At 39.4% G+C, this 25,504-nt stretch overlaps 1 protein-coding gene across 1 annotated transcript in view; it reads right to left on the bottom strand.

Annotated features, from left to right (window-relative positions):
* Positions 1-296: 296 nt before the first annotated feature.
* sptlc1 (serine palmitoyltransferase, long chain base subunit 1) overlaps positions 297-25,504 on the bottom strand; it is a 35,252-nt gene continuing 10,044 nt past the window's right edge. Inside the window, exons 4-15 of the mRNA XM_046375058.1 lie at positions 22,720-22,813; positions 22,556-22,628; positions 20,259-20,391; positions 19,944-20,073; positions 19,603-19,692; positions 16,269-16,376; positions 14,287-14,382; positions 6,250-6,346; positions 5,996-6,050; positions 4,232-4,349; positions 3,801-3,874; positions 297-958 (exon numbers count right to left, since the gene is read on the bottom strand). Of these exons, the coding sequence (XP_046231014.1) occupies positions 865-958; positions 3,801-3,874; positions 4,232-4,349; positions 5,996-6,050; positions 6,250-6,346; positions 14,287-14,382; positions 16,269-16,376; positions 19,603-19,692; positions 19,944-20,073; positions 20,259-20,391; positions 22,556-22,628; positions 22,720-22,813 (1,162 nt within the window). The 3' untranslated portion in view covers positions 297-864. The remainder of the gene's footprint in view (positions 959-3,800; positions 3,875-4,231; positions 4,350-5,995; positions 6,051-6,249; positions 6,347-14,286; positions 14,383-16,268; positions 16,377-19,602; positions 19,693-19,943; positions 20,074-20,258; positions 20,392-22,555; positions 22,629-22,719; positions 22,814-25,504) is intronic.

The raw sequence follows: 25,504 nt of genomic DNA on the forward strand, positions 1-25,504 counted from the left end.
GAGCTCTACTGACAATTTGTATTATAATCATATAATCAGCAGTGTGGGGACTTTAGCACATTTTATAATGTGTTATAATGTGTTGCTCACCTGTAAAATGACACTGGTCGGCAAACAGGAAACCCAGAATATTTATGCTTCTATCTTTGTATCTCTTTGAACTCTATTCAGGGCATATTTTGAAAAAATAAAAGTTAAAAAAAATACTGGGCTGGTTACTGGGCTTGGTGACAAATGGCTAAAGAGCAAAAAACTTCAACTCATCTTAACCCAAAACACATGCAATCACTCCACAATCAAACACACCACAATTTAATTTGAGCCAGACATATTTATATTTCATTAAGTGGGTCAGAAATGTAAGAAAAGGGAAAAGACACAGTGCTAAAAGTGAAGATTTGTGGTAAAAACAAGCATGTAAAATCACAACCCTTATGTACTGTTCATGTGCTAGTACACTGCAAACATGTTAAATAAAACAAGGAGCGCAATGCCTTCTCTTTGGTCAAAATATAAAAAGCAACAAGTCATTTGGTATGTGGAAATAAAGTCAAGTATTCTCGCTGCATTGTTTATTAGTGACTAGGGGCTGATATTGTTAACAACAGAAAGACATCTCCTGTTTAAGGCCCACACTTACATTCACAATATAAAACATGTAGTACATGTAGTATGACTAGACACATGATTACTGAGAGCAAACATACAAAAAAAAAAAAAAGACCAGGAGATAAAACATGTTTATTTGGAAAGATCATTATGAGCATCTGCTTGGGAGTTCCCTCACAGTAAGTATCCTGTTCCATCCACTGCTAAAGCTTCAGTGAAGTCTGCTTAGTTTCAGCAGTGACAAACACTACATCATCATTTTAGGACAGCTGAAGCTGCCTCTTTGATACAAGACACTGCCTTCTGGATGTCTTCCTCAGTCTGTTTGATGGTGACCACCACTCTGATACTGAGGACACACAAGTGAAGCAGTAAGACACAAAAGGGCAGCATCATCTACACAAATGATTCCATTTAAACATTTTGACACTTACGTGCACACTAAAAATCTCACTGATCTTTACATGTTCTACATTAACACTTTAAATTATAAAGCTTTTAGAAGAGATGAATAAGGTATCTCTCTATTCCATTCTCTATCTATTCTCTTGTTTCTCCTTTATTCTGTCACTGGAGAATTACAAACATCTCTTCCCACACTGATATTCATTTATACCTTTGTATTCAACCCAAATGTAAATAGGCTGAACAGACAGAATACTCAACTTAAAAATATATCTCTATTAACAAAATAGCAAGACATACTGTGGGGATCGAAGGTTTGGGCACCCTTGGTTAAAATTTATTTTAATGTGCTAAAAGAAGCCAAGGAAAAATGGAAAATATCTCCAAAGGGCATCAAATTACAGATTAGACATTCTTAAAACATATTAAAAAAGTCAGATCTTCTTTCATTTATTTACACTCTGAAAATAACAGAAAAAGGAAAAAAGCATCTGTAAAAGTTTGGGCACCCTGCAGATTTTATAGCATGCACCGCCCCCTTTGGAAAGCTGACACCTCACAGTGTCATGAATTGTTCACAATCATCGTCTGGAAAGACCAGGTGATGTCAATCTGCACCATGGGTTCTTCTAAGCAGTTGTCTAGAACACTGAAACTGAAAACAGTTGATGTTCACAAAGCAGGAGAAGGGTATAAGAAGATAGCAAAGCGTTTTCAGATGCTAATATCCTCTGTCCGGAGTGCAATTAAGAAATTACAGTCATCAGGAACAGTGGAAGTTAAAGTAAGAGCTGGAAGACCAAGAAAAATATGAGACAGAACAGCTTGCAGGATTGTGAGAAAGGCAAGTCAAAGCCACGTTTGATTGCACGATCCCTCCAGAAAGATCTGGCAGACACTGGAGTTGTGGTACACTATTCCACTATACATTCCACTTGTACAAATATGGTCTTCGTGGAAGAGTCATCAGAAGAAAACCTATTCTACATCCTCACCACAAAAATCAGCGTTTGAAGTTTGCACATGAACATATAGACAAACCTGATGCATTTTGGAAACAGGTTCTGTGGACCGATGAGGTTAAAATTTTTGGCCGGAATGAGCAAAGGTATGTTTGGAGAAGAAAGGGCACAGAATTTAATGAAAAGAACCTCTGTCCAAACTGTTAAGCATAGGGGTGAGTCAATCAAGCTTTGGGGTTGTACTGCAACCAGTGGCACAGGGAACATTTCATGAGTAGAAGGAGAAATGGATTCAATAAAATTTCAGCAAATTTTGAATGCTAACTTGATGCCATCTGTGGAAAAGCTGATGTTAAAGAGAGGATGGCTTCTACAAATGGATAATGATCCTAAACACACCTCAAAATCCACAGTGGATTACATCAAGAGGTTTAAACTGAAGGTTTTGCTATGGCCTTCACAATCTCCTGACCTCAACATATTTGAAAATCTATGGATAGACCTTAAAAGAGCAGTGCGTGACATACAGCCCGGAAATCTCGAGAACTGGAAGACTTTTGTGAGGAAGAATGGGCGAAGATACTTCAAACAAGAATTGAAAGACTCTTGGCTGGCTACAAAAAGCGTTTACAAGCTGTGATTACTTCCAGATGATGATTGTGAACAATCCATGACACTGTCAGGTCTCAGCTTTCCAAAGGGGGCAGTACAAGGTATTAACTCTGCAGGGTGCCCAAACTTTTGTAGACGCCATTATTTTGTTTTCTGTTATTTTAAAAGTGTAAATGAAGGAAATAAAATCAAAATTTTTTTTGACATATTATAAGAATGTCTCATCTGCAATTTGATGCCTTTTGGAGATTTTTCCATCTTTCCTTGGCTTCTTTCTGCACATTAATACAAATTTTTACCTGGGGTGCCTAAACTTTCAATCCCCACTGTAGACAGCAAGATGGTGTGGGATTAATTCAAAATAAACTATGATGTGTTTTCATGGTATTGAGAAAGTGCAGCAGTGTGGCTCATTAAACATTTTTTATAGTTCGTCATTGTTTTGGACAACAACAGAGTTCTATGGCAGAGAGGACTAATGTAAATTAGCCTATGATAAGATGCACAATACTTAGTAAGGTACATTCATTTTTGGCTTGGTGCTGGGTTAAAGGTATATGCATATTTTTCTTAATAACTAAAACACAACTAAATAAATATACTTATCCACTACATGGACAAAAGTATTTGGCCATCTGACAATTACACTAACAGGGACTGCACCCTAAAATACACTGACAGAGTTGCGAATTAGCTAAATGCTATATACTCTATGTGCAAAACATCAGCTGTACTATATGTCCTCTATGTTCACTGCATTGTCCCTGATAAAAAATAAATAAATAAATACATTTGCAGCTATAACAGCTTCCACTCTTCTGGGAAGGTTTTCTACAATATTTTTTATTATTAGTTATTCCTGTGGGAATTTATGCCCAGTTAGGTTCTTCCACTTTTCTTTATGGACCTTGCTTTGTGCACTGGGGTACAGTTATGCTGGAATAGAAAAGGGCCTTCCCCACTGTTGCCACAAAGTTCAGTTGTCCAAAATGTCTTGGTATGCTGAGGCATAAAGATTTCCTTTCACTAGAAGTAAGGGGAAAACAGCCCTATCCCAATACTTTTGTCCATATAGTGTAGACTGAATGGAGATCATGCATGTGCAATACATGGAGAGATAGTGGATTATCACTCTCCAGTGGGAGAGTGAGACACATGTTATGATTCATTTTGAGAAATTTTATCAATGCACAGTAAGATAGAGTCCCTTACCTGGGTGGGGGGACGAAACGCTCCTCTTTATCAAGGTAACGTGCAAGGGTCAGTGCTACATTTCTTTCCATACACTGATACAGAAAACATAGAAACCAGTTTGAGACACTAAATAACAACTGCTGACATTTAACACTAAATTATATGCAATGTGATCCAAACCTGTCCTAGTTATTTAAAACCACAGAATGCACATCAATTATCCTGGTCTATGTGTAAACCTAAGGGCATAAAAATGTGACAAAGCTGAAATTGTTATTAGAGCCTTGTCAAAAACAGCATTTTCATGTTATCACACCATGTGGACTCCTGAACAGTTTCTCATTATAGAAACCGCTGTATATGTTTTAACGAAATAGAGATTTCAGACTAGAAGTTTAAAAAAAATAATGATTTTGTGTCTGGGTTGAGTTTGAACAGAGAGGACTTACATATTCTACAATGGTCCAGAGGAGCTGCATGTCTGAGTCTCTGGAGCCTGAACTTCTTTCCAGCTGTAAGTGCAGGGCCGGGGCAAACGGCTCTCCAACTAACTTCAGGCCTGGAATCCTGTTATACATGGATAATTTAGGCTAAATAAAAAACCCAGAATTATATGATACTGATAGCTGAACAGAAACGCTGAAGATTTTAAAGCAAATGACCTCCACTAAAATAGCACTATTCTAGTCTGGCTGACCACTCTGCACTTTGCAACAGCAAAGCATTTACTCATTCACAGGAAAATTTATACACTTGAGCCTGAGGATACCATGCAAGGTGCCACCTCCTCATCAAAAGTGGTAACGATTCATATAAACACTCACACACCAGTGGAACAGTCATTGGAAGAAAATTAGGGTTTAGTGTCTTGCCCAAGGACACACTGATATGTGGAGAGCAGGGGCCAGGGATTAAACCACCGACCCTCCAGTTGGTGCATGACTGCTCACAGCCACCTCTGTGAATAGCAGTGTGAAATGCTATGCATCCCTGTCTCTGCTGGTCTGGACAGTCATGTTTTTTTCTTTCATACACAAGCAAAACCCTGCGAGGAACAAGCTTTAAGTTTTTTTTTTTTTATTGTGTCTTGACTTTTGTCTGGCAAATGACCCAAAATATGAGTGTGAGGAGGAGGAGAGTGTAATCATAAATATACAAAAAAAAAACCAAACCTGAACAACAGATCCACAAGGCCTAACACCCTGGCTGCAGAATTCACAGGATATTACAATATAGGAGCTCAGGGTTACTTTTGGTTTCTAGTGTTACCAAAAGTAAAATTTGCCTCCAAAATGTAAGGGAATGGAAGTATAGAAAAGCAGAAAACTTAAATACTCAAGCTGAGTACAAGTACCTCAGAAATGTACTGAACTGCAGTGTTTGAGTAAACCGTATTTACTGTACTGTGTTATACCTACACTGATACGTTTTCTTTTTAAAATAGTATTAAAAATGCGCGTGCTGGTGGAAAAGCTTTGTTGGACAAAATATTATAGTATAGTGTACAAAGGACGAAAATTTTAAAATTGCAAAAGTCAGTCACTGATCTGGCCAATGACAAATAAAATGACGAGGCGACATTTCAATTGACCAAGCTGGTAACTAGCACGCCAAGACTAGTAACCTACTATATCAGTGAACACTAGTGCTATCCACCAGCTCTTAATAAGCAAAAATAAAAGCTACAGTTATATACTTTGAGGAATACTTATGCACAGGGTGAAAGTGAAAAGGGCAGTATATGGCACAAGGGTGTTTCCCTGTTTTAGTAGAATGGCGGTGCATGCACGTTAGTTCATGACTTCCTCTCTGTTCTCCTTGCATCCATTTTCAAAACGGTGGCCTTGAATTGACAGTACACAAAATATGTTTCTGAAAATATCTGAGGCAAGAAATAGGCTTTACAGATATGAATAAGACAATACTGATATACTGATAAGACCAAATGAGGAAGACTACGTTGTCTCATCATTTCAAAAATTCTCTGTTTCTGCCTATTCAGACTGAAAATGCAATTCTGGATTTTTGGAACTAAAAAACGGTGCAGCATTTCCAAAAGTCTTAGTCTTCATTTTAGGGGTTCTAAACGTTTCAATAGAAGTTTATGCTTTAAAAAAATGCATTAGTGTGGATTCAACTTTTTTAAAACAGTTTTATTTTATGTAATTCAACCCAGAGTGATAGACTGTAATCAGGAAAAAAAAAGATCTTACCCTTGTAAAGCCTTGTAAACTTGTTTGCACTTTTTCCTCAGGACAGCAAAAATATCTGCAAAATCAAAGATAGATGATAGATGGATGACTGGAAACAGACTGCTTTGTCTTGAAATAAAAATGAATCGGTGGAATTAGAAATGGAAATCCTCTCTACAATAACAACATACAAATGAAGACTTCTTCAAAATTGAGGCTGCCCTCATGATCTTAAGGTGTACAGAGGAGAAATAAGTTAAAAACAGATTCTATACCTGGATCCTCTTCCATTATGTTGAGGGCCTCAATAGCGGCAGCAGCTAGCATGGGAGGCAAGGAGGCAGAAAAACAGTAGCCTTGCCCTGACAGACGCTGCAAAACACAGAGAGACTTCTCTTACTTTTTGTGAACCACAGTGGATGTCATTAGGATTAGTATTTTGATAGTGATTGCACAGGGAAAAAAACAATACTTATATAAACTGATTTTATCTATTAAGAATAAACTAATTGTTGTGGTTAATGTGTCAAGTAATCATTTACAGACACACAAAGACAGACAACCACACACTCACACCTAATGTAGAGTAGCTAATTAACCAATGTGCATGACTTTGGGATTGTGGGAGGAAGCTGGAGTACCCGGAAAACCCGGAGAAAATGCACGCAGGCACAGGGAGAACATGCAAACTCCACACTGAAGGGTCCAGATCGAGATTCAAACCTGGAGCCCTCTTGCTATGAGGCGACAGTGCTAACCACTGCACCACCGTGCATAAGTGTTAATTAATCATAATTAACCATTTAAAATCTAAAAATGCAAAGGATTTTTTTGATTGGAAAAGAACAGGCAAAAATAAATTTAACAATTACATTTAAGATTTCACAGTTCTATGAAAATAACAAAAGTCTTTCTCTCACTTGCTCCTTGCATTTTGAAAAATAAATTTTCAAGTAAAATTAAGGAGCCTCCGAGCAAAATTAACCATACCATCCCGACTAAGATAACCTTCCAACCGAAAATGTTTCACTAATGTTTCACAGCTGCGCGATTATTTCAAATTTACAAGGGTCAAAAAAAGGAAGCATTCATGACAATAATTCATAAATTAGGCTATAAGTTAAAGTTAAATGTCTGAAGACAAAGGAACAATCAAACCTCTACATAAAGTGCATGGAATGTATTAGCTGGACGCAACCCCTTAAATAAGCATTCATAAATCGAACAGTTTTCTCTCCAAGACATGAATTAGTGAAACTTCAACAAACTTCAAGACTTGTATGTTGTCTTATCTTGTATGTTAATTAACATATTTATTAATAATATAATAATATTAGTAAATAATTTAATATGTAAATTTGTTTTTGTTTACAGTTAATTAATCTGTATTATTGTATAGCTAATTGTCAGTTAATGCTTATTGCGATATTAACAAATGTTAATCTTTATAAACTATCAAATAATATATAACAAAATATACCCAGATTCCTAAAAAGTTTGGATACTGCAAAACAAATAAAAGGGAATTTGATAATTCTTCTGACACATATTCACTTAACAACAGCACAAAGACAATATATTGAAAAGCTAATGACAAATCAAAGCATCTACATGATACAGTAAGTATCTTATCTCACTTCCTTTTGTGTGTGTGTGTAACCACAGCCCTTCTACGGACAGCCTGTTCACTACCTATTAATCCCATTGTACCGAAAGTTGGCTGCAATTCACCTCTGGGGCAATCATTAGGTAGTGCTCAATGAATGGGAGTGAATGGAGTGAAGTGGCTAAAATAATTATTTACACCTACTTCTGGACCAATTTTCTTTTATTTTTTGCAAAAATAGTATTGATTATAAATCAGAATTTAAAAGAAAAAAATAATAGTGTCTGTTCCTTTTTTCTTACATCGTAGAAGGTCTTGCCTGTAAAGTGCCAGCATTCTGTTAATGTATGAAGACTGCTTGGGCAAATTTACGTTGCGGTAGGGTAACTTCAATTATCATAATGTGAACATAACCACAATAATATGGCAAACATAATTCGGTTTTGTGTATTGTAGTCCTTATGCATTTTCCTAACGATAGTTACAGCAGACGTTAGAAGTGTTGTTAAAAAGTGTCAAACCAAAATGGTGAATGCTGTAAAGTGATACTTATGCTGCAAATACTTAAATAACAATAAAGAAAGGTATTCCATTACAAAAAAAACATGAATATCTAATCTAATGGAGTGATATCTATTGTTTCTGCAGCTTATACTGAAAACATAAAGAAAATTTATGCCATAAAAAACATAAAAGTTACATTTTGGTGCTATACCTCCATAAGACTACATTCATTTTGGATAACCTCATGAATGCCCCCTACATAACTGGAAGTTCCAGAGAGTGGGAATTCTTTCTATTACAGTTTCTTTGGTGTAAATCTATAGCTCAATCACATTCACTTTTATTTTCCACAATAGCAATTCCCAAATCTGTCTGGTTCAGTCACAATTCTTGTTTTACTGACTTTCTTGCCAATCTTTGCCCTGCTGCATGCGAGGTTTAGTGAATTGGAAACGCAGCTCCACACCATGGAAACCTGCTAGCTGCTGTAGAAGGCTAGACCCCGTATAACATAAGATAAGCCAACGGTTCATCCCCAACCGGGTTCACATTATTCAGTAGGTTCTCACACACACATACACACACCTGGCAAGAAATCCATCAGCCACTTGTATCCGAGATCTCGTTCTTTCGGTCATGATCCAAAGTTCATGACCATAGGTGAGGGTAGGAACCTAGACTGACTGGTAAATTGAGACCTTCACCTTTCGGCTCAGCTCCCTCTTCACCACGACGGACCGATACATCAACCACACTGCTGTTGTTGCTGCACCAATCCACCTGTCCATCTCACGCTCCCATCTTAGAGCACAGAGTTCTAGTTGAATAATATGGTACCATGTGCTCTTTGAGATAAGATGGCACTTGACTATTTAGGGCTTTGTATGTGAGGAGGAGAACTGTAAAAACTATTCTGAATTTTATAGGCAGCCACTGTAGAAAAGCCAATACAGGAGAAATGGAGCTCCGCAAGGTTCTATGCTCAGACCATTAGTATTCACCTTAAATATGCTTGCTGTTGGTAATATTAGGAGACACTCCAGAAGTTGCTCCAGAGGTGCTCCACAGAATGCCACAGGAAGTCCTTCCTCCCTGTGGCGATCAAACTCTTCAACTCATCCCCTTTCTCCACATAGGACAAAAACAATTAATCCTGCACTACAATTAACACTCTAAGATTGTATCCCCACATTATCCATTGGCATTCTGCACCTTATCTGCCGTTATCTATCTATGCCTTATGTATATACTCTGTTATTTTTATATTTTGTGTGAAAAATTACTTGCTACTTTTGTATGCTTCTTTGTATTGCAACCCTGGCACAACAATTACCTGAGGGATCAATAAAGTTCTTATCTTATCTTATTTTATCTTATCGTATCTCTTAAGCTGTTATGTAGATGACACACAATTACATTTGCTGTTAAATTAAACACATTTCAAGGACTGCCTTCTTTCACCTTCGCAAAAAAAAAATTAGGCATATCCTGTCTCTGAAAGATGCAGAAAAAGTCTCATAAGACTCTCCAGCTAATCTAGAAGGCTGCTGCATGCATACTGACAAGAGCTCGTATTAGAGATCATATTTCTCCTGTGTTGGCCTCTCTACACTGGCTGTCTGCAAAATCCAGAAAAGAATTTAAAATTCTATTTAAAATTTCTCCTCACATACAAAACTCTCAATGATCAAGCACCATCTTAAAGAGTTCATAATTCAATTCAATTCAATTCAGTTTATTTATATAGCGCCAATTCACAACAAAAGTTATCTCATGGCACTTTCCAATTTGAGCAGGTCTAGACCAAACTCTTTAATTAAATTGTAAATAGAGGGAGCCCAACATTCCCCCTTGTCTGATGCCAGGAGGAGGTCATTTGTGACTTTGACCAATGCTGTTTCTGTGCTACGATGAGCTCTAAAGCCAGATTGAAAATTATTATTTATATATTTTTATCATTATTATTTTGAAGAAAGTCATAACTGATTGGTGACTGTTCTTTCAAGGATCTTGGAAAGAAATGGAAGGTTAGATATTGGTCTATAGTTGCTTAAAACCTCTGGATCAAGTGTGTGTTTTTTAAGGAGAGGTTTGACCACAGCTACTTTAAATGACTGGGGTACATAGCCTGTTATCAGGGACAGATTGATCATGTCTAATAGACAGGTGCTAAGTAAGGGTAAAGCTTCTTTGAGAAGGTTGGTAGGGATGGGGTCTAAGAGGCATGTTGTTGGCTTGGATGAATATACGAGTGAGTATAGCTGATGGGGATCAATAGGTGAAAAGCAGTCAAGATGATTATCTGTTTCTACTGTTGGTTCTAAGACACTAGTGTTTGATGTTACATCAGTATCAGTTGAGGTCAGCAGGTGCTGAATTTTGTCTCTAATGTTTAAGATGTTGTCGTTAAAAAAGGTTATAAAGTCATTGCTGCTAAGGGCCACAGGGATACAAGGCTCGACAGCACTATGGCTCTCTGTCAGCCTGGCTACAGTGCTGAAGAGAAACCTGAGATTATGCTTGTTATCCTCAATTAATTTTGAGTAATAGGCTGCTCTGGCAGTCCGTAGGGCCTTCCTATATAATCTAAGACTGTCTTGCCAGATTGAGCGAGATTCAATAAGTTTGGAGGAACACCATTTCCTCTCAAGTTTTTGCACATTTTGCTTTAGTTTGCGAACCTCTGTATTATACCAGGGTGCAAGTTTCTTTTGCTTTATGAGTTTCTTTTTTAGCGGAGCAACAGAGTCTAAAGTCGTCCTTAGTAAACTTGCAGCACTGTCCACGAAATGGTCGATTTCAGAGGGATTATTGTATTGTTCACTCGTATGGGGACATGATACTGAAGTTAATGACAATAGAACTGTTTCTTTAAATTTAGCCACAGCACTATCAGACAGGTATCTAGTGTAGGAGTTTTTTCTTGGTGGTATGAAGTCAAATAGTATAAACTCAAAAGTTATTAAACAATGGTCAGACAGAAGAGGATGTTGTTCAGAGACAGTTAAATGTTCTACATCTATACCATATGTCAAAACAAGGTCAAGAGTGTGATTGAAGCAATGAGTGGGTTCATGTACACACTGACAGAAGCCGATTGAATCTAAGAGAGAGATAAATGCTGCGCGAAGGCTATCATTACTATTGTCCACGTGGATGTTGAAATCACCCATAATAATAACTTTATTAGTTTTAAGGACCAGACTCGATAGGAACTCTGGAAATTCCAGTAAAAAGAGTATGAGTAGAGAGTATGGGCCAGGAGCGCGGTACACTACAACAATAAAAATTTGTATTGTTATATATATATTGTGATTGTATTGTTTTCCTGGTAGGGTGTGAGAGAGTAAGAATAAGGCTTTCGAATGAATGGTAGTCATAGTATCCTATTGCCCAACTGGAGCTCTATGCTCCCAGGATGTAGGGTTCCTTGTGGTTCCTAGAGTCTCCAAAAGTATAATGTGAACCTGAGCCTTAAGCTGTGAAGCTCCGTTCTTTTTGAACCGTCTTCCAGTTTTGGTCTGGGAAGCAGACATATAGTTTACCTGCTGCTGTACAGATGCATAAAATGCAGAATGTGTGTATTATTCTTTTGGAGTTAAAAACTATGTTGCAACACTTTTGAGCAGAAAAACAAACTCTTTCTCTGATATCATCAATCTAAATCAATACACAGTCATTTTTTTTGGAAAACTGAACGTGAGAGGCAGACACCCTCCCTACATTTAAGAGTAGAATTAAAACCTTTCTTTTAGATAAAGCTTAGAGTTAATGCTGGCTTAGACTTGCACCCAGTTATGCTGCTATAGGGTTAGACTGCCAGGGCACCTCCTATGATACACTGAGCTTTTCTCTCGTCCTCCAACTCTTCTTTTGTAAATACTCATGTCCCATTAATGGATGTCACTAACTTGGCTTCTTCCTCAGAGTCTGTATGCTCTTTTGTCTTACAGGTTCCACAGTATCATGTTTGAACCTCCTGTTGTGGTCCTGTTTGACAATGACAGCTATTATTACCATTTAGTCAAAATTCTACCTTATTATTATTACTACTACCACTCCTACTATTATTTTTGTTGTCACTGGGTTGTTTTTTTTATAGTTTCAATACTTGCATACTGTATTTATTGCTGTTACTATGCACCTCTGTCTCCACTCTATCTTTCTCACAATCGGTCAAGGCAGATGGGCGGCTACCTAGAGCCAGGGTCTGCTCTGAGGTTTCTGCCTTCTAAAGAAAGGTTTCCTCACCACTGTTGCCAAGTGCTTGCTCATGGGGGTCTTTGTCCAAAAAATCAAATTATAGAGTTTGGTCTAGACCTGCTGTAATTGGAGAGTATCATTAGATAACTTCTGCTGCGATTTGGCACTATGTAAATAAACTGAATTGTGTTCAGTATTTGGGTATAAAGACTTGAAAGCGTTGTAAGGCTCAGTTGTGAGCAGGAGCCTAGCCTATGGTGGGTGAGAGGCAGGATACATCCTGGACTGGTCACCAGTCCACACAGACAACCACACATGCTCACACACTCACTACACACTGACTATGTGTGAAAGCTTTGCATGGAGTAATGATACAGTGCAATAGTTTTTCATCAAAGACTATCATCAAAGATTTCAAAGACTGCATTCTTTCACCTGCGCACCTGCAAAAAAAAATTAGGAACATTCTGAGTCAGAAAGATTCAGATAAATTAGTCCATGTATTCATTACCTCCAGGCTGGATTATTGTAACTCCCTTCTATCAGGCTGCCCCAATAAATCTATAAAGACTCTCCAGCTAAGTCAGAAAGCTGCAGCAAGATTACAAGAACCAGCATGAGAGATCATATTTCTCATGTACTGGCTTCTCTACATTGGCTACCTGTAAAATTCAGGATTGATTTTAAAATTCTCCTCCTCACATATAAAGCCCTGAATGTTCAGGCACCATCCCAGGCACCATCCCTATTATCCCATCAGAGCTTTACATTCCCAAAATGCAGGGCTACTTGTGGTTCCTAGAGTCCTCAAAAGTAGATTGGGAACCAGAGACTTTAGTTATCAAGCTCCTCTACTATGGAACCATCTTCCGGTTTCGGTCCGGGAGGCGGACACCCTCTCTATATTTAAGAGTAGACTAAAAACTTTCCTCTTTGATAAAGCTTGTAGTTAGGCCTGGCCTAGGGCGGCCCCTACTCATGCTGCTATAGGCTTAGACTGCCGGGGGCCCTCCCATGACGCACTGAGCTCTTTCTTCCTCTAACTCTCCTTCTGCACATATTTATGAATCATTAATGCACATCACTAACTCAACTTCTTCCCTGGAGTGCTTGTGCTTTCTCGTTTCGCAGGTTCCCATGGATCATGGTCGGACCTCCTGTTGTGGTCCTGCTTGAAACTTACTGCAATTACTACTGTTTAGTCATAATCTATTTTAATTCTATTACTACTCTGCTGCAGCTGCTACCAATATTATTGTTACTAATATTACTATCACAATCACCATAGTACCTTCTGTATACTTCATTGTCTTTATCATTATCTACAGTTCCAATACTTCTGGTATTATGTACTGCCTGTACAACATCCATTGCACGTCTGCCCGTCCTGGGTGAGGGATCCCTCCTCTGTTGCTCACCCTGAGGTTTCTTCCATTTTTTCCTGTTAAAGGTTTTTCTGGGAGTTTTTCCTTAGTCGATGTGAGGGTCGAAGGGCAGAGGATGTTGCTGATGTTATGTTAAGCCCTTTGAGACAAACTGCTTGTAAAAATGGGCTATACAAATAAAGTTGACTTGACTTGACTTGACTTATTATTGCTGCTGCTATGCATCTCTGCTTGTGTGCTCCTGTTTTTTCTCTCACACCCCACCCCCCTCTCCCTCTCTCTCTTTTTCTATCTTTCTCTCTCTCTCAACCCAACCACTCAAGGCAGATGGCCACCCATCTTGAGCCGGGGTCTGCTCTGAGGTTTCTGCCGTCTAAAGACAGTTTTTCCTCGGCACTGTCGTCAAGAGCTTGCTCAAGGGGGAATGTTGGGTTCTCTGTATTACAATTTAATTAAAGAGTTTGGTCTAGACCTGCTCTAATTGGAAAGTGTCATGAGATAACTTTTGCTGTGAATTAGCGCTATATAAATAAACTTAATTGAATTGAACTGAATCAAAAACTTGGCTTAACCCTGACAAGCAGTCATTTATCGGTAAAAAAAATTGTTTTTACCTGGTGATCGATGACAAACGAGCGGCCGCAACAGAAACCTCCAATGGAGGCTACAGCGTTCTCCATGTTAGCACTGATGAGGTCAATGTCATCTATCTGCATGGTGCAGAAATGGTACCATATATGAGACACACAGATAATGGACACAAATATGCCAAATGTTTTCAGAATGAGTGACTAAACAAGTGTACTGTGAATCACAATTCCACATTTTGTTTATTGGAAAAGTTAATTAAATAAAATTAATCAGCTACAATCTCATTATTATATTAGCTTATTATTATACACAATGAATTCAAACAATTTTACCAGTACATGTGCTGGCATTAAAGATGGAAGCAACAAAATAAGAAAGTTAACCCACATATACAAAAAAACAAGGATACATGACTGAAAAGCACAGCCCAGCCATGACATGGCAAAACTGAGAAGTGAAGTGAATAACATTGAATATCTCATTACAATGGCAGTGTGTGAAATATATTAGGCAGAAAGTGAACATGTTGTCCTTGAAGTTGATGTGTTGGAAGCAGAAAAAAATGGGCAAGCATAAGGTTTTCAGCGAATTTGGCAAGGGCCAAATTGTGATTGGTAGATGCCTGGGTCAGCACATCTCCAAAACTACAGCTCTTGTGGAACATTCATGTCGTTATTACTTTGACACGTACCACCTACCAAAATCTTTCATAAAAACACATTCCCTTATGGCGGCGGACTATTTCAGCAGGACAATGTGGACTGCAACACTGCTAAAATGGTTCAAGAATGGTTTGAAAAACAAAAGTTCAAGGTGGTGACTTTGTCTTGAAACTCTCCATATCTCAAAATCTCTCTCAGCATCTGTTAAATGTGCTGAAAAAACAACCTTGCAACTTTCAGGACTTAAATGATCTGCTACTGATGGTTTTGTGTGAACACAGTATACCTTCAGAGGTCTAGTGGAATCCATGCCTTGGCAAGTCAGGGATGTTATGGCAGCAAAAAGGGAACCTACTCAATATTAGGCAGGTCCTTCATAATGTTATGGTTGATCAGTGTGTATATATACACACAATTTTTTTTTGTCCAGATACTGACCTGGTGATATAGCTATAGAAGAGGTTTCATGTAATCCTAATTAGTTCAATTTTTGATGTAAAAAGAATCTAAATTAAAAAATGTAATTAATTGTATCTAATGTTGTCTTGTGGAACGTTGGATAGAAAAAAAACATTACTATAACTATGTCTCTGAGGGTGGCATCTATGTCTGATATAGCATATTGTTTGAGAGCCATATATAGTAATTTTCCTAAAATGTTGGATTAAGCTAATTTTTTTTTTTTTTGCTTTGTAGTGCTTCCATGTTTCATAAACACTGCATACATAGAAATTACACAGAATGAAATAAAAAAGTTAGACTGTAGTTAAGTTAGTTAGACTATAATTGTAAAGGGTTGGGATGTAAAGAAAGGACTGTAAAGGCCTGTAAAGAAAGTTTATTAACTAAGAAGTCCCCTCATCAGCCCAGGTTGATGCATAGTGGTGGTCATGACAAATTGGCGCTATACGCAAGAATTAAACCAAGAAAAATTTGTGGACCTGCAAAGTTGACCAGGACCAGGACCAGGAGGACACTGCTGAGGAAATTGCTCTACGCCTGAAATCAGGCATGGTACCAGAGCTCTGTACATATGCCGAAATGTTTCTGTGTAGATGATCCAGATGTATGATCTAATCTGGCATTTTAATTGAACAGCTCAGATCATATTCTGTTCTCACATTCTGTTTATTTATGTTTTAGATAGCGTCATAACTTTTTTGGAATTGTAAATGGGGTTGTATATCCCGCGACCCTGATGGATAAGTGGTATAGAAAATGGATAGATCGATGGGGTTGAATATAGATATTTGAAGGGATAGATACTGAACAGCAAGCAGGAGTATTCAGCTTTTAAACCTACTTACATACAGTAATTTTTACTAAAAGTTGAGTATACTTACATTGACCCCAAAGTGTTCTGTGACTCCTCTGCCATGTTCTCCCAATACTCCAAAAGACATGCTTTCCTCCAGAAAGATCCTCACCTTATACTTGTACTTCAGATTTACCTGGAGGTTACACAATACAACACAATAAATGGGCAAAAGAGAAAAGAAATCAAGAATTATGACATCCCTAAAGAACTCATGCTATATTAGATTTCCATATTTGTGAGTACGTACACCAAGATATTTTATCTATCCTAAAACACAAGGTTTGCATAAGGAAATGAAAGTTTGTAGTTCACTTCATAATACATATTTTGAACATAGAAAAAGGTAAATAAATTGGCAATAAAACAGGAGGAAAATAAATAAAATAAAAAAACAAAACATATTATTTATACACAGATATATTTATACACATACAGCATACACACAGATACAAAATAACTGTATTTTTTAAATTTGCAGAAATAGCAGAATAGAAAAAGATGATAATGATAACAATACTGGCACCTTCACATTAAAAGTTAGACATCTAGGAATACTTGTCCATCATTTTTTTTACAAGCCCACTTCCCCTTGTCCTGCTGGAGTGCTGTTATGTCAAGATCAAGATAGTTCTATTTGTCACACACACAATCATGCACAGTACAATGTGCAGAGAAATTCTATTTGTCCCTGCTGCCAAAAATGTAGTAATGTAAATAATGTAAACAGTAAAATGCAATGTAATGTAAAGTAAAATTAAATATGATGGTCAGTATTGTTTCTCAGGCAGCGGAACTGACGGCCTGATGGCAGCAGGGAGAAGAGTGAGTATCCGGGGTGATGGGGCTGCCAAAGGATCTTCACAGCTCTCAACATGCATCGTTTGATGTAAATGTTCTGCAGGGCGGGTAGAGCTGTTCTGGTGGGACCCTGTTCTGGTGGGACCCTGGGTGGTCCGCTCAGCTGAGCGGACCACCCAGGGTAGGCCAAGTGGTCCTGCTTTGTGCAACTGCCCATCCATGCGGTGATGCTATCACTCAAGATGCTCTCAATGGTGCAAGTGTAAAAGTTCCTAAGCACCTTGAGGGGGAGCCTGAAGTCTCTGAGGTAGAACAGACGCTGCCTGGACTTCTTAACAGTCCTGTTAATGTGCAGTGACCAGGACAGGTCCTGTGTGATGGCCACACAGGTATTTGAAACTGTCCACCCTCTCCACCTCAGACCCGCCGATACAGAGTGGACGGATGTTCCTCTGCTGCTTCCTTCTGTAGTCCACAATCAGTTCCTTAGTTTTGCTGATGTTCAGCAGGTTATTCTTCCGGCACCAGCTCTCCAGGTGGGTGACCTCCTTCCTGTAGGCCTCCTCCTTGTTGTGGGAGATTAACCCCACGTTGGCTGTGTCATCAGCAAACTCTATAATGATGTTGCTGTCTGATGTGGACACACAGTCATGTGTGTACAGGGTGTACAGCAGGGGACTCAGCATGCAGCCTTGAGGGGATTAAGTGTTGAGGGTGAGGGGGGATGAGCTATGGGTACCCAAGCATACCACCTTTGTCTGCCGGTTAGAAAGCTGTGGACCCACCTACATTCAGTGCAAGATCACACAGTTTAGTGACCAGCCTGAAGGGGACTATGGTGTTGAATGCTGAGCTGTAGTCCACACACAGCACTCTCACATAGTTCCCCATCCTAGTGTCCACGTGGGAAAGTGTCTTGTGCAGCATGAAGGCTATGGCGTCGTTGGTGGATCTGTCTGGGCGGTATGCAAACTGAAGAGAGTCCAGGGTGGGGGCTGGAGAAGAGGTGATTAATGCTTTGACCAGCTTCTCAAAACATTTCATCACCACAGATGTGAGGGCTATGGGGCGATAGTTAATGGGGTTATTGGGCTGGGCTGTCTTTGGGACGGGGACTACAACAGACTTCTTAAAGCAGGTGGGAATCACACACTGTGAGAGGGAGAGGACTCGCTTTGAGGACTCGACCGCCGATGCCGTCAGGCCCCGCTGCTTTCCTGGTGTTTACATTTCTAAACATCCTCCTCATCTCCAGCTCTGTCACAGGGAGCGTCTCCTCTCCTCTGGTTGGGAGCGCAGCTTCTTGCCTGCTGTCCAACTTGAAATGTGTGAAAAAGTTGTTGAGCTCATCAGCCAGCAAAGCGCCAGCTCTCATCACGGGCGGGTGTATTGCTTTGTAGTCTCTGATGGTGCATACTCCCTGCCACAGCGCCCTGGAGTTGCTCCCATCCATCTGCAGCTCCAATCTTGCGGCGTAACAGTGTTTAGCCTCCTTCACTGTCTTTCGGACAGTGTAGGTTGCTGCCCTATATGACGTCATGTTACCAAGTTAAAGGCAGCGGTCCAGGCCCTCAGTGCGTCCCGGACGTTTTATCCTCCCACGGCTTCTGGTTGGGAAAAGTTCTACTAGTGGCTATTGGTGTTATGTCTTCCACCATTTTCCCAATAAATACCACAACTGCTTCCGTGAACTCCTTGATGTCACCGCCTGAGCTGCTCTGAAACATGTCCCAGTCCACTGAATCCAGTGCAACCTGCAGAGCAGCCTCTGATTGGTCAGTCTACCGTGTCACTTCTCTGACTGCAGGAGATACCCGCTTCAGCCGTTGGCTATATGTTGGCATGACTAAGACGGCACTGTGGTCTGAAAGGCCAAATGGAGGCAGAGATTTGGCCTTGTAACCATTCTTAAAGGGAGAGTAACAGTGGTCCAGAGTCCTCTCTCCTCTGGTGGGGCAGTCGATGTGTTGTTTAAACTCCGGTATCACCTTCCTCATGGTTCCTCAAGTCCCTGGTCACGATGAGGGCTGCATCAGACTGGATAGCTTGATAGGTGGAGGTAGCCTCATGTAGCTCGGTGAGAGCAGTGTTGTTGAATAATGACCAGAAAATTATTTTTGCAGAACATTATGATGTCGCAGTGAAGCTGACTTTATAACTTGAACTTGATTTCATCTTTTGGATAAAAAATGTCATCACTCCATCACCATCATCCTATTAGACATTTGTGAGAAACTTCACTAAAAATGTTTTGTGAGGTCACACAAAAACAGATTTTCAAGAAACTCCCTCAAGGCATTCCTGAGATATCATGTTCACAAGAATGGGGTTGACGGACAGGTAACCTGGTTATAGTAGGAACTACTGTTTCAAAAATAATGAATTGAATAAACCTGTAAATATTTTCTTTCAGAAGAAAACCCCAGTGAGTGTGCCTGTTGTTAATCACTAAACCACAAGCTTTCTGACAGCAATTAGACCTGGCCAATTATGAATCATGGAGGTTAGGTTTATTGTCATTTATAATTAGCTGCCTTTAAATCCATTTGGTTTCTATTTACCAGTTCAGGGAGAGGACAGATGTCTGCAGTGTTCATGTACAGCCCCTCTACTACAATGAACTTCCGGGTCACTCGAGCTTTACGAGGATTCTACAACAGAAACAAAATATGTTACTATATGAAACTTTGACAATACATATGTTATTCAGTAGAAGAACAAAGACAATATTAATGATATATATATATATATTTATGTGTGTGTGTGTGTAAAAACAATTTGTACTTCAAACACCTCTAAAAAGAGGTGGCCTCTAAAAAGAGAGGCCTCTAAAAAGCATAGGGCACACAGCGACTCACATCCCGAATGATTCTTTCTTCAAACTAAACAACCATGTATTAACCTTCTGATCCTCGAGTTCCTGCTCCTTGAGCAGCCTCTCCAGATCCTCCATGTCATTGTGTCTGAAGTATTTGATAAAGCTGCGGGATGCCTGAAGACCCTTCTGGATGGAGAAGCAGGCTGCTTCATCCCTGAACACAGAACCAAGCACACAACACAAAACTAATAGCACAAAAGCAGGGAATACAAATCCAAAAAGGCTGCACATGGTACATGTCTTTTACTTTATTGAACCTTTGAAAAATTAATCCTTATTGTCATTCATTCTATGGGGTGTTTGCTTTATGTTTGATAGGTTAGCAAAGACAGGACTTACACAAATATAATGTCACCCCTCTTGGAGTAGGCAGGGATTGCACTAGCAATGGTTGCAAAGCCATACGAATAGATGATGGCCTCTTCTGTTTTCATGAATTTGGCCAGGCGACTCTCCAGCTCCAGGTGAACATCTGGAGGAGAGAAAGCAGTTGAAACTAACCAGACTTGACAGTTTATTTGCATTTACTATGACAGAAAATAATCTGGCAGACAATACAGTGGCTTCTTGCAGTACGAAACTAAACCTAATTCTTCTGATTATATTAGCAAAATGTTTTGTAGTTGTAGTTCTTCGTATGACAGCTCCAGCAAAACTAACCATGTTGTACTTAATGTGAAAACCCTCAAAGTTGTTCCAAACACTAATTCAGTGCTGTTTTTGTACAAGGACAGCAAATTTATCTTCATCAGCGACACATTTTAACTTGTCCACTAATCAGGGTGGTGGCTGTTGGGAGCAATTTCACATCAAGTTATCTTGCCCAAGGACACTTTGACTGCAGCCAACCTTCTGATTGGCCGATGACCATTCTACCTCCTAAGTCACAATCTCCCCTAGGAGTGAAGTTCGTTGTCCTCTGATCTGTAAATCCCACAGGATCTTAGCTTGGTCATTCTCAACTAAAGTGTCTTCCATCCTGACCTCGAAACTTCTAGCCCATACTCAGTGCAGATGTTCCTATATACTATGCCAGCCACTTGGTCATGGTGGTCCATGTATGCTGTTCCAACTTGCATCTTACACACTGCTGTTACGTGTTTAGTTGTCTCAGGGGTATCTCTGCACAGCCTGCACCAAGGGTCCTGTCTGGAGTGGTAGACCCCATTGGTGGCGCACCAATATATCAATACTGACCACCACATATTAAGTTTCTTTTTTTATATATTATACTCCAAGCCTATGGAGAGCCATTTCATTTGATATAAAATAATTAAATAAATGTGACAAATAAATAATAATAATAATAATAAAAACTCTGTTCTTTCAGTGCTCCCCTGAGAGTCACTCTCAGTATTCACTCTACCCTTAGCTACTGAAATTTCTGATTTAATTAAAAAATCCAACTCATAAACTTGCCATATTGACCCGCTCCCAACTGTTCTCCTTAAGTCCACTGTCTCAACTCTGGTCCCTCTCATCACACACATAATTCATTCATCTCTCAGCACTGGAATTGTTCTCTCACCCTCATTCCTATCCAAAATTCTTGAAATTTGTGACTGTTGCTTCTCAGCTCTATTTCCATCTATCAGGCAATAATCTTCATGAGCAATTCCAGTCCAGTTTCTGCCCTCTCCATTCCACTGAAACAGCTTTAATCAAAAACACTAACAATCTCCTTCTGACTGCTGATTCTGGACTACTCTCCATCCTCATCCTGCTTGATGAGTGGAGTGCTGCCTTTGACACCATCTCACACACCATCCTCTTGGACAGACTTCTTTCTATTAGCATCACCCCGGTTTAAATCTTATCTTTCTGGCCACACTCAGATCATTCAATTCAAATCCCTCACGACAGTTCTTACAATGGATTCCACCTATTTGACCTGTTACCCTCTGGTAGGCACCACAGGTGCATGAGAACAAGGACAAATAGACTCAAGAACAGTTTTTTCTCGAGAGCGATAATCACACTGAACTCCAACATGCGCTGACAGCCCCTCCCTTATACACATTAATCAGGATATGTATCTATTCTGACAGTACAATATTTATTTTGACAGTGCAATATATTTATTACCACATAATTTATTAATGCTGTGCTTCATTTAATGATACTTTTTTATTTACATTGCAATTGATCTTACAGTTGCCTTTTTTTAATATACAACACATACCTGCATACAATTTTCTTTTACAAGTGTGAATGTTGTGATAAAGCATGTCTGTGTAATTGTTGCTGAGCACGTTGGGTAGAGTCAATCAAATCTTGTTGTACTATAAGTATAAAGACAATAAAGGTTTTGGTTCTATTTTAATATTTATATTTATTTATAGCCTTATTTATTTATTCACTACTGAATTTAACGCATTTTATATAACCCATACTGATCAATGTTTAATAGTTTTTAAGACCCTGGGGAGATGATGCCTTTGTTGTCAGCTTTGGTGGCTGCTACGAACTGCCCCACCCTCTACCCAGGTTCAGTCTCTTTGACAGATCCTGGAGTAAACAAAACTTTAGAAACACACAGGTACAAGCTACTTCTATAGTCTATTGAATTATGTGGATATCAGACAGTGGAATGCTAACAGAAGATAAAAAAAACAGAAAGAATTATTTTTGCTCACCAAAAGTTCCATAGAAGCCTCTTGGACCACATGTGCCCACACCATATTTCTTCAGTGATGCCAAAGCTTTTTGCTGTAATGGGGCGAGGAAAAGATAATTTATTAAAAGTTAATAATAATTAATAATTTAATAATTAATTAATAATTGAATAATAAATACTTACCTTAACACGCTCATGGTCGAGGAGACCCAAGAAGTTGAATGATGCAAAGTTAATGCACTCTTTTCCATTGAGAATCACTTTGTGGCTGGGAGGTCTGTAAAAGAAATCAGTGTATCTAAATACTTAGCTTACTGTAACACACTGTAACAAAATATTGAATTCAGAACACAGAACTAAATCTAGCAATTGTGTTGTAAGAACCACACCAGGGCTTTGCATGTCTTGTTAATTTTCACTTCAGTTTTAGTTCACTGAGGTATGAACCTCAATTTAACACTGAGCAACATTCTTGCTTTTATTGTTAGCAAAGTTTAATTGTAAAACACACAAAGAAAACACACATAAAGGCACGAAAGTTCATTCTTGACCTTAGTTAAGTTAAGTTGAAAAAAAAAAATATGGGAAGTAGTCACAAAAGTCAAGATTTTTTTGGTCCACACTGCACCTGACACCTTTGACTCCTCCTGTGGGGTGGGCCCACAGGAGGACAGAGATCGGACCAAATACAGGGTGGAGGCACCACTTGACCTGTCAGGGAAAGGGATACAGCACCTCTAGGGGTAGTATGTGGTCACCAGCATTGAAATGTTAGATCCACTGGGTCCTGTGCACTGAGGGTGGGGCCTCCCACTGTTGGGAGGGTGGATTCGACTTATTCTGGTGCATTCCACAGATTCTTGATGTGTATGGGATCTGGGAAGTCCGCATTGCTGCGGCTCTTGAGACTTTTCTTAGCCGTTTTCTAAATGTGAGGGGGACATTGTCCAACTAGGGGAGGCTGCTGCTGACAGGAAAAGCCTTTGAAATGGAAGGATGTATTTGGTCTGCAAGTTTTAGGTGTGTGGTGAGTATCAAGATTGCCAAAACCCAAGGTTCAGAACACCACATTGTAAGCATATGATTAATTTTCTTCACTTCAAATGTCAGTGGTTTAAATGTTATGGCTGATAAGTGTAAAGTATTTAGTCCTAGTTTCAGATAGATAGATACTTTATTGATCCCAAGGGAAATTCAGTATCCAGTAGCATCAGTACAAGATGAAGAAACACAGAAGTATGTAATAAGGTACTGAGGTATCAAGTACAAAAATATAGATTATATAAATGAATTAAAAACACACTAGCATAAAGAATAAATCAGTCCAATGGCACGTAAACGATTACTTAGTGATAAAGTGATAAGTGACTGAAGAAACGCACAATGTGACACAGTCTAATTATGTCTTCCCAGGGAGGTGTTGAGAAATCGTTTGGTCTGAGGGACAAATGACCACCTCAACCTGTCCGTGGAGCAGGACAGAGACAACAACCTATCGCTGAATGCACTCCTCTGCCTATTTAAGGTGCTATGCAGATGTTAGAGACTGCAGCTCTGCAGAGCCAGTCTTCCTCATCAGCTTGTCCAGACAGGCTTCCTTCTTCATGCTGCATCCCCAGCACACCACAGCATAGAAGAGGATGGTGGCTAGGACAGTCTGGTAGAACATCTGCAGCAGCTTCTGGCAGATGCTAAAGGAACTCAGGCTCCTCAGGAAATAGAGTCAACTCTGTAATTTCTTGTACAGTGCATCTGTGTTGACCAGTCCAGTCTGTGATCTAATTGCAGTCCCAGATGTTTATAGGTTTGAACAAACTACACAGTCCTGTCCTCAGTCCCAAAGTCCTTCACACCAGGGTCCAGTACTCCTCCTTTCCATCTCTGATAATCTCCACAATTGCACTGTCATCTGAAAACCTCAGCATATGACATGAGTTGTATTTGAGGTCTGAGGTGTATAAGGTGAACAGGACAGGGGAGAGCACTGTCCCCTGTGGTGCTCCTGTGCTGCTGACTACAGTCCCATAGGTGCAGTCCCTCAACCTTCAAAATCCACAGAGAAGAACTATCTGAACCCATAGCAATAGAGGACCCTAAGGGAAGAACAGCCTGTGGCAAATAGTTCTAAGATTTGTCCTTGCAACCTGCGGTTGTTGTTGTGTCCCCTGCTAAGGGGAATGATAGAAAAACTAATTGACACTGCAATAACTAGAACCCTGTATCAACAGATTCCGGGGGAGGACATTGAGGAGGAGGGGGATGACAACCCATTTTGAGAGACTTGATCAATATGACTGGGTGAATTCTGAAATGACTCATTTAATGAAAAAAGTGTTAAATGATGATGATTTATAAAACCAGAAGATCTACAGCCAGAAGTGGACAATAACGAAATACACTTACTTAAGTACTGTACTTAAGTACAGTTTTTGAGTATTTGCACTTCATTTGAGTTGATTTTTTTAAAAATACTTATGACTTTCACTTCACTACATTTGAATGACAAATACCGTACTTTTCACTTCACTACATTTCTGTCAAGGCTCTCGTTACTTTCAATTCTAAAAAGTCCATGCCACCCCCCCCCCCTTTTCTCTTCTAAAACGTGATGGTTGCTTCGCAGGTGACAGCCTATCAGTAATCAGGTTTGCGTCATGTCTGTGAACCGTAGCTATAAAATCAACGTTGCCAAACATTGTTTCCCTAAATTGACAGCAAAATGGACGAAGACGGAGATGATGGAGGATGCCCTGTCGACTACTCGCACCCATGGCCATATCTTGACAAGATGTTTCAGTTTTTTGCACAGGTGAACGATTCCTATCGTTTCAAATGCATGCTTTGTTTGCCGAAAACAAACTACATCACTGCACACAAAAATTCACTGTTGCTCACTTGCTCATTATAAAAAAACTGTATTAATGCACGTTCAAATAATTGTTGGCATAAATTACACATCATCTTCATT

Source organism: Scatophagus argus, chromosome 20 (assembly GCF_020382885.2).
Source record: "Scatophagus argus isolate fScaArg1 chromosome 20, fScaArg1.pri, whole genome shotgun sequence".
NCBI lineage: Eukaryota > Metazoa > Chordata > Actinopteri > Scatophagidae > Scatophagus > Scatophagus argus.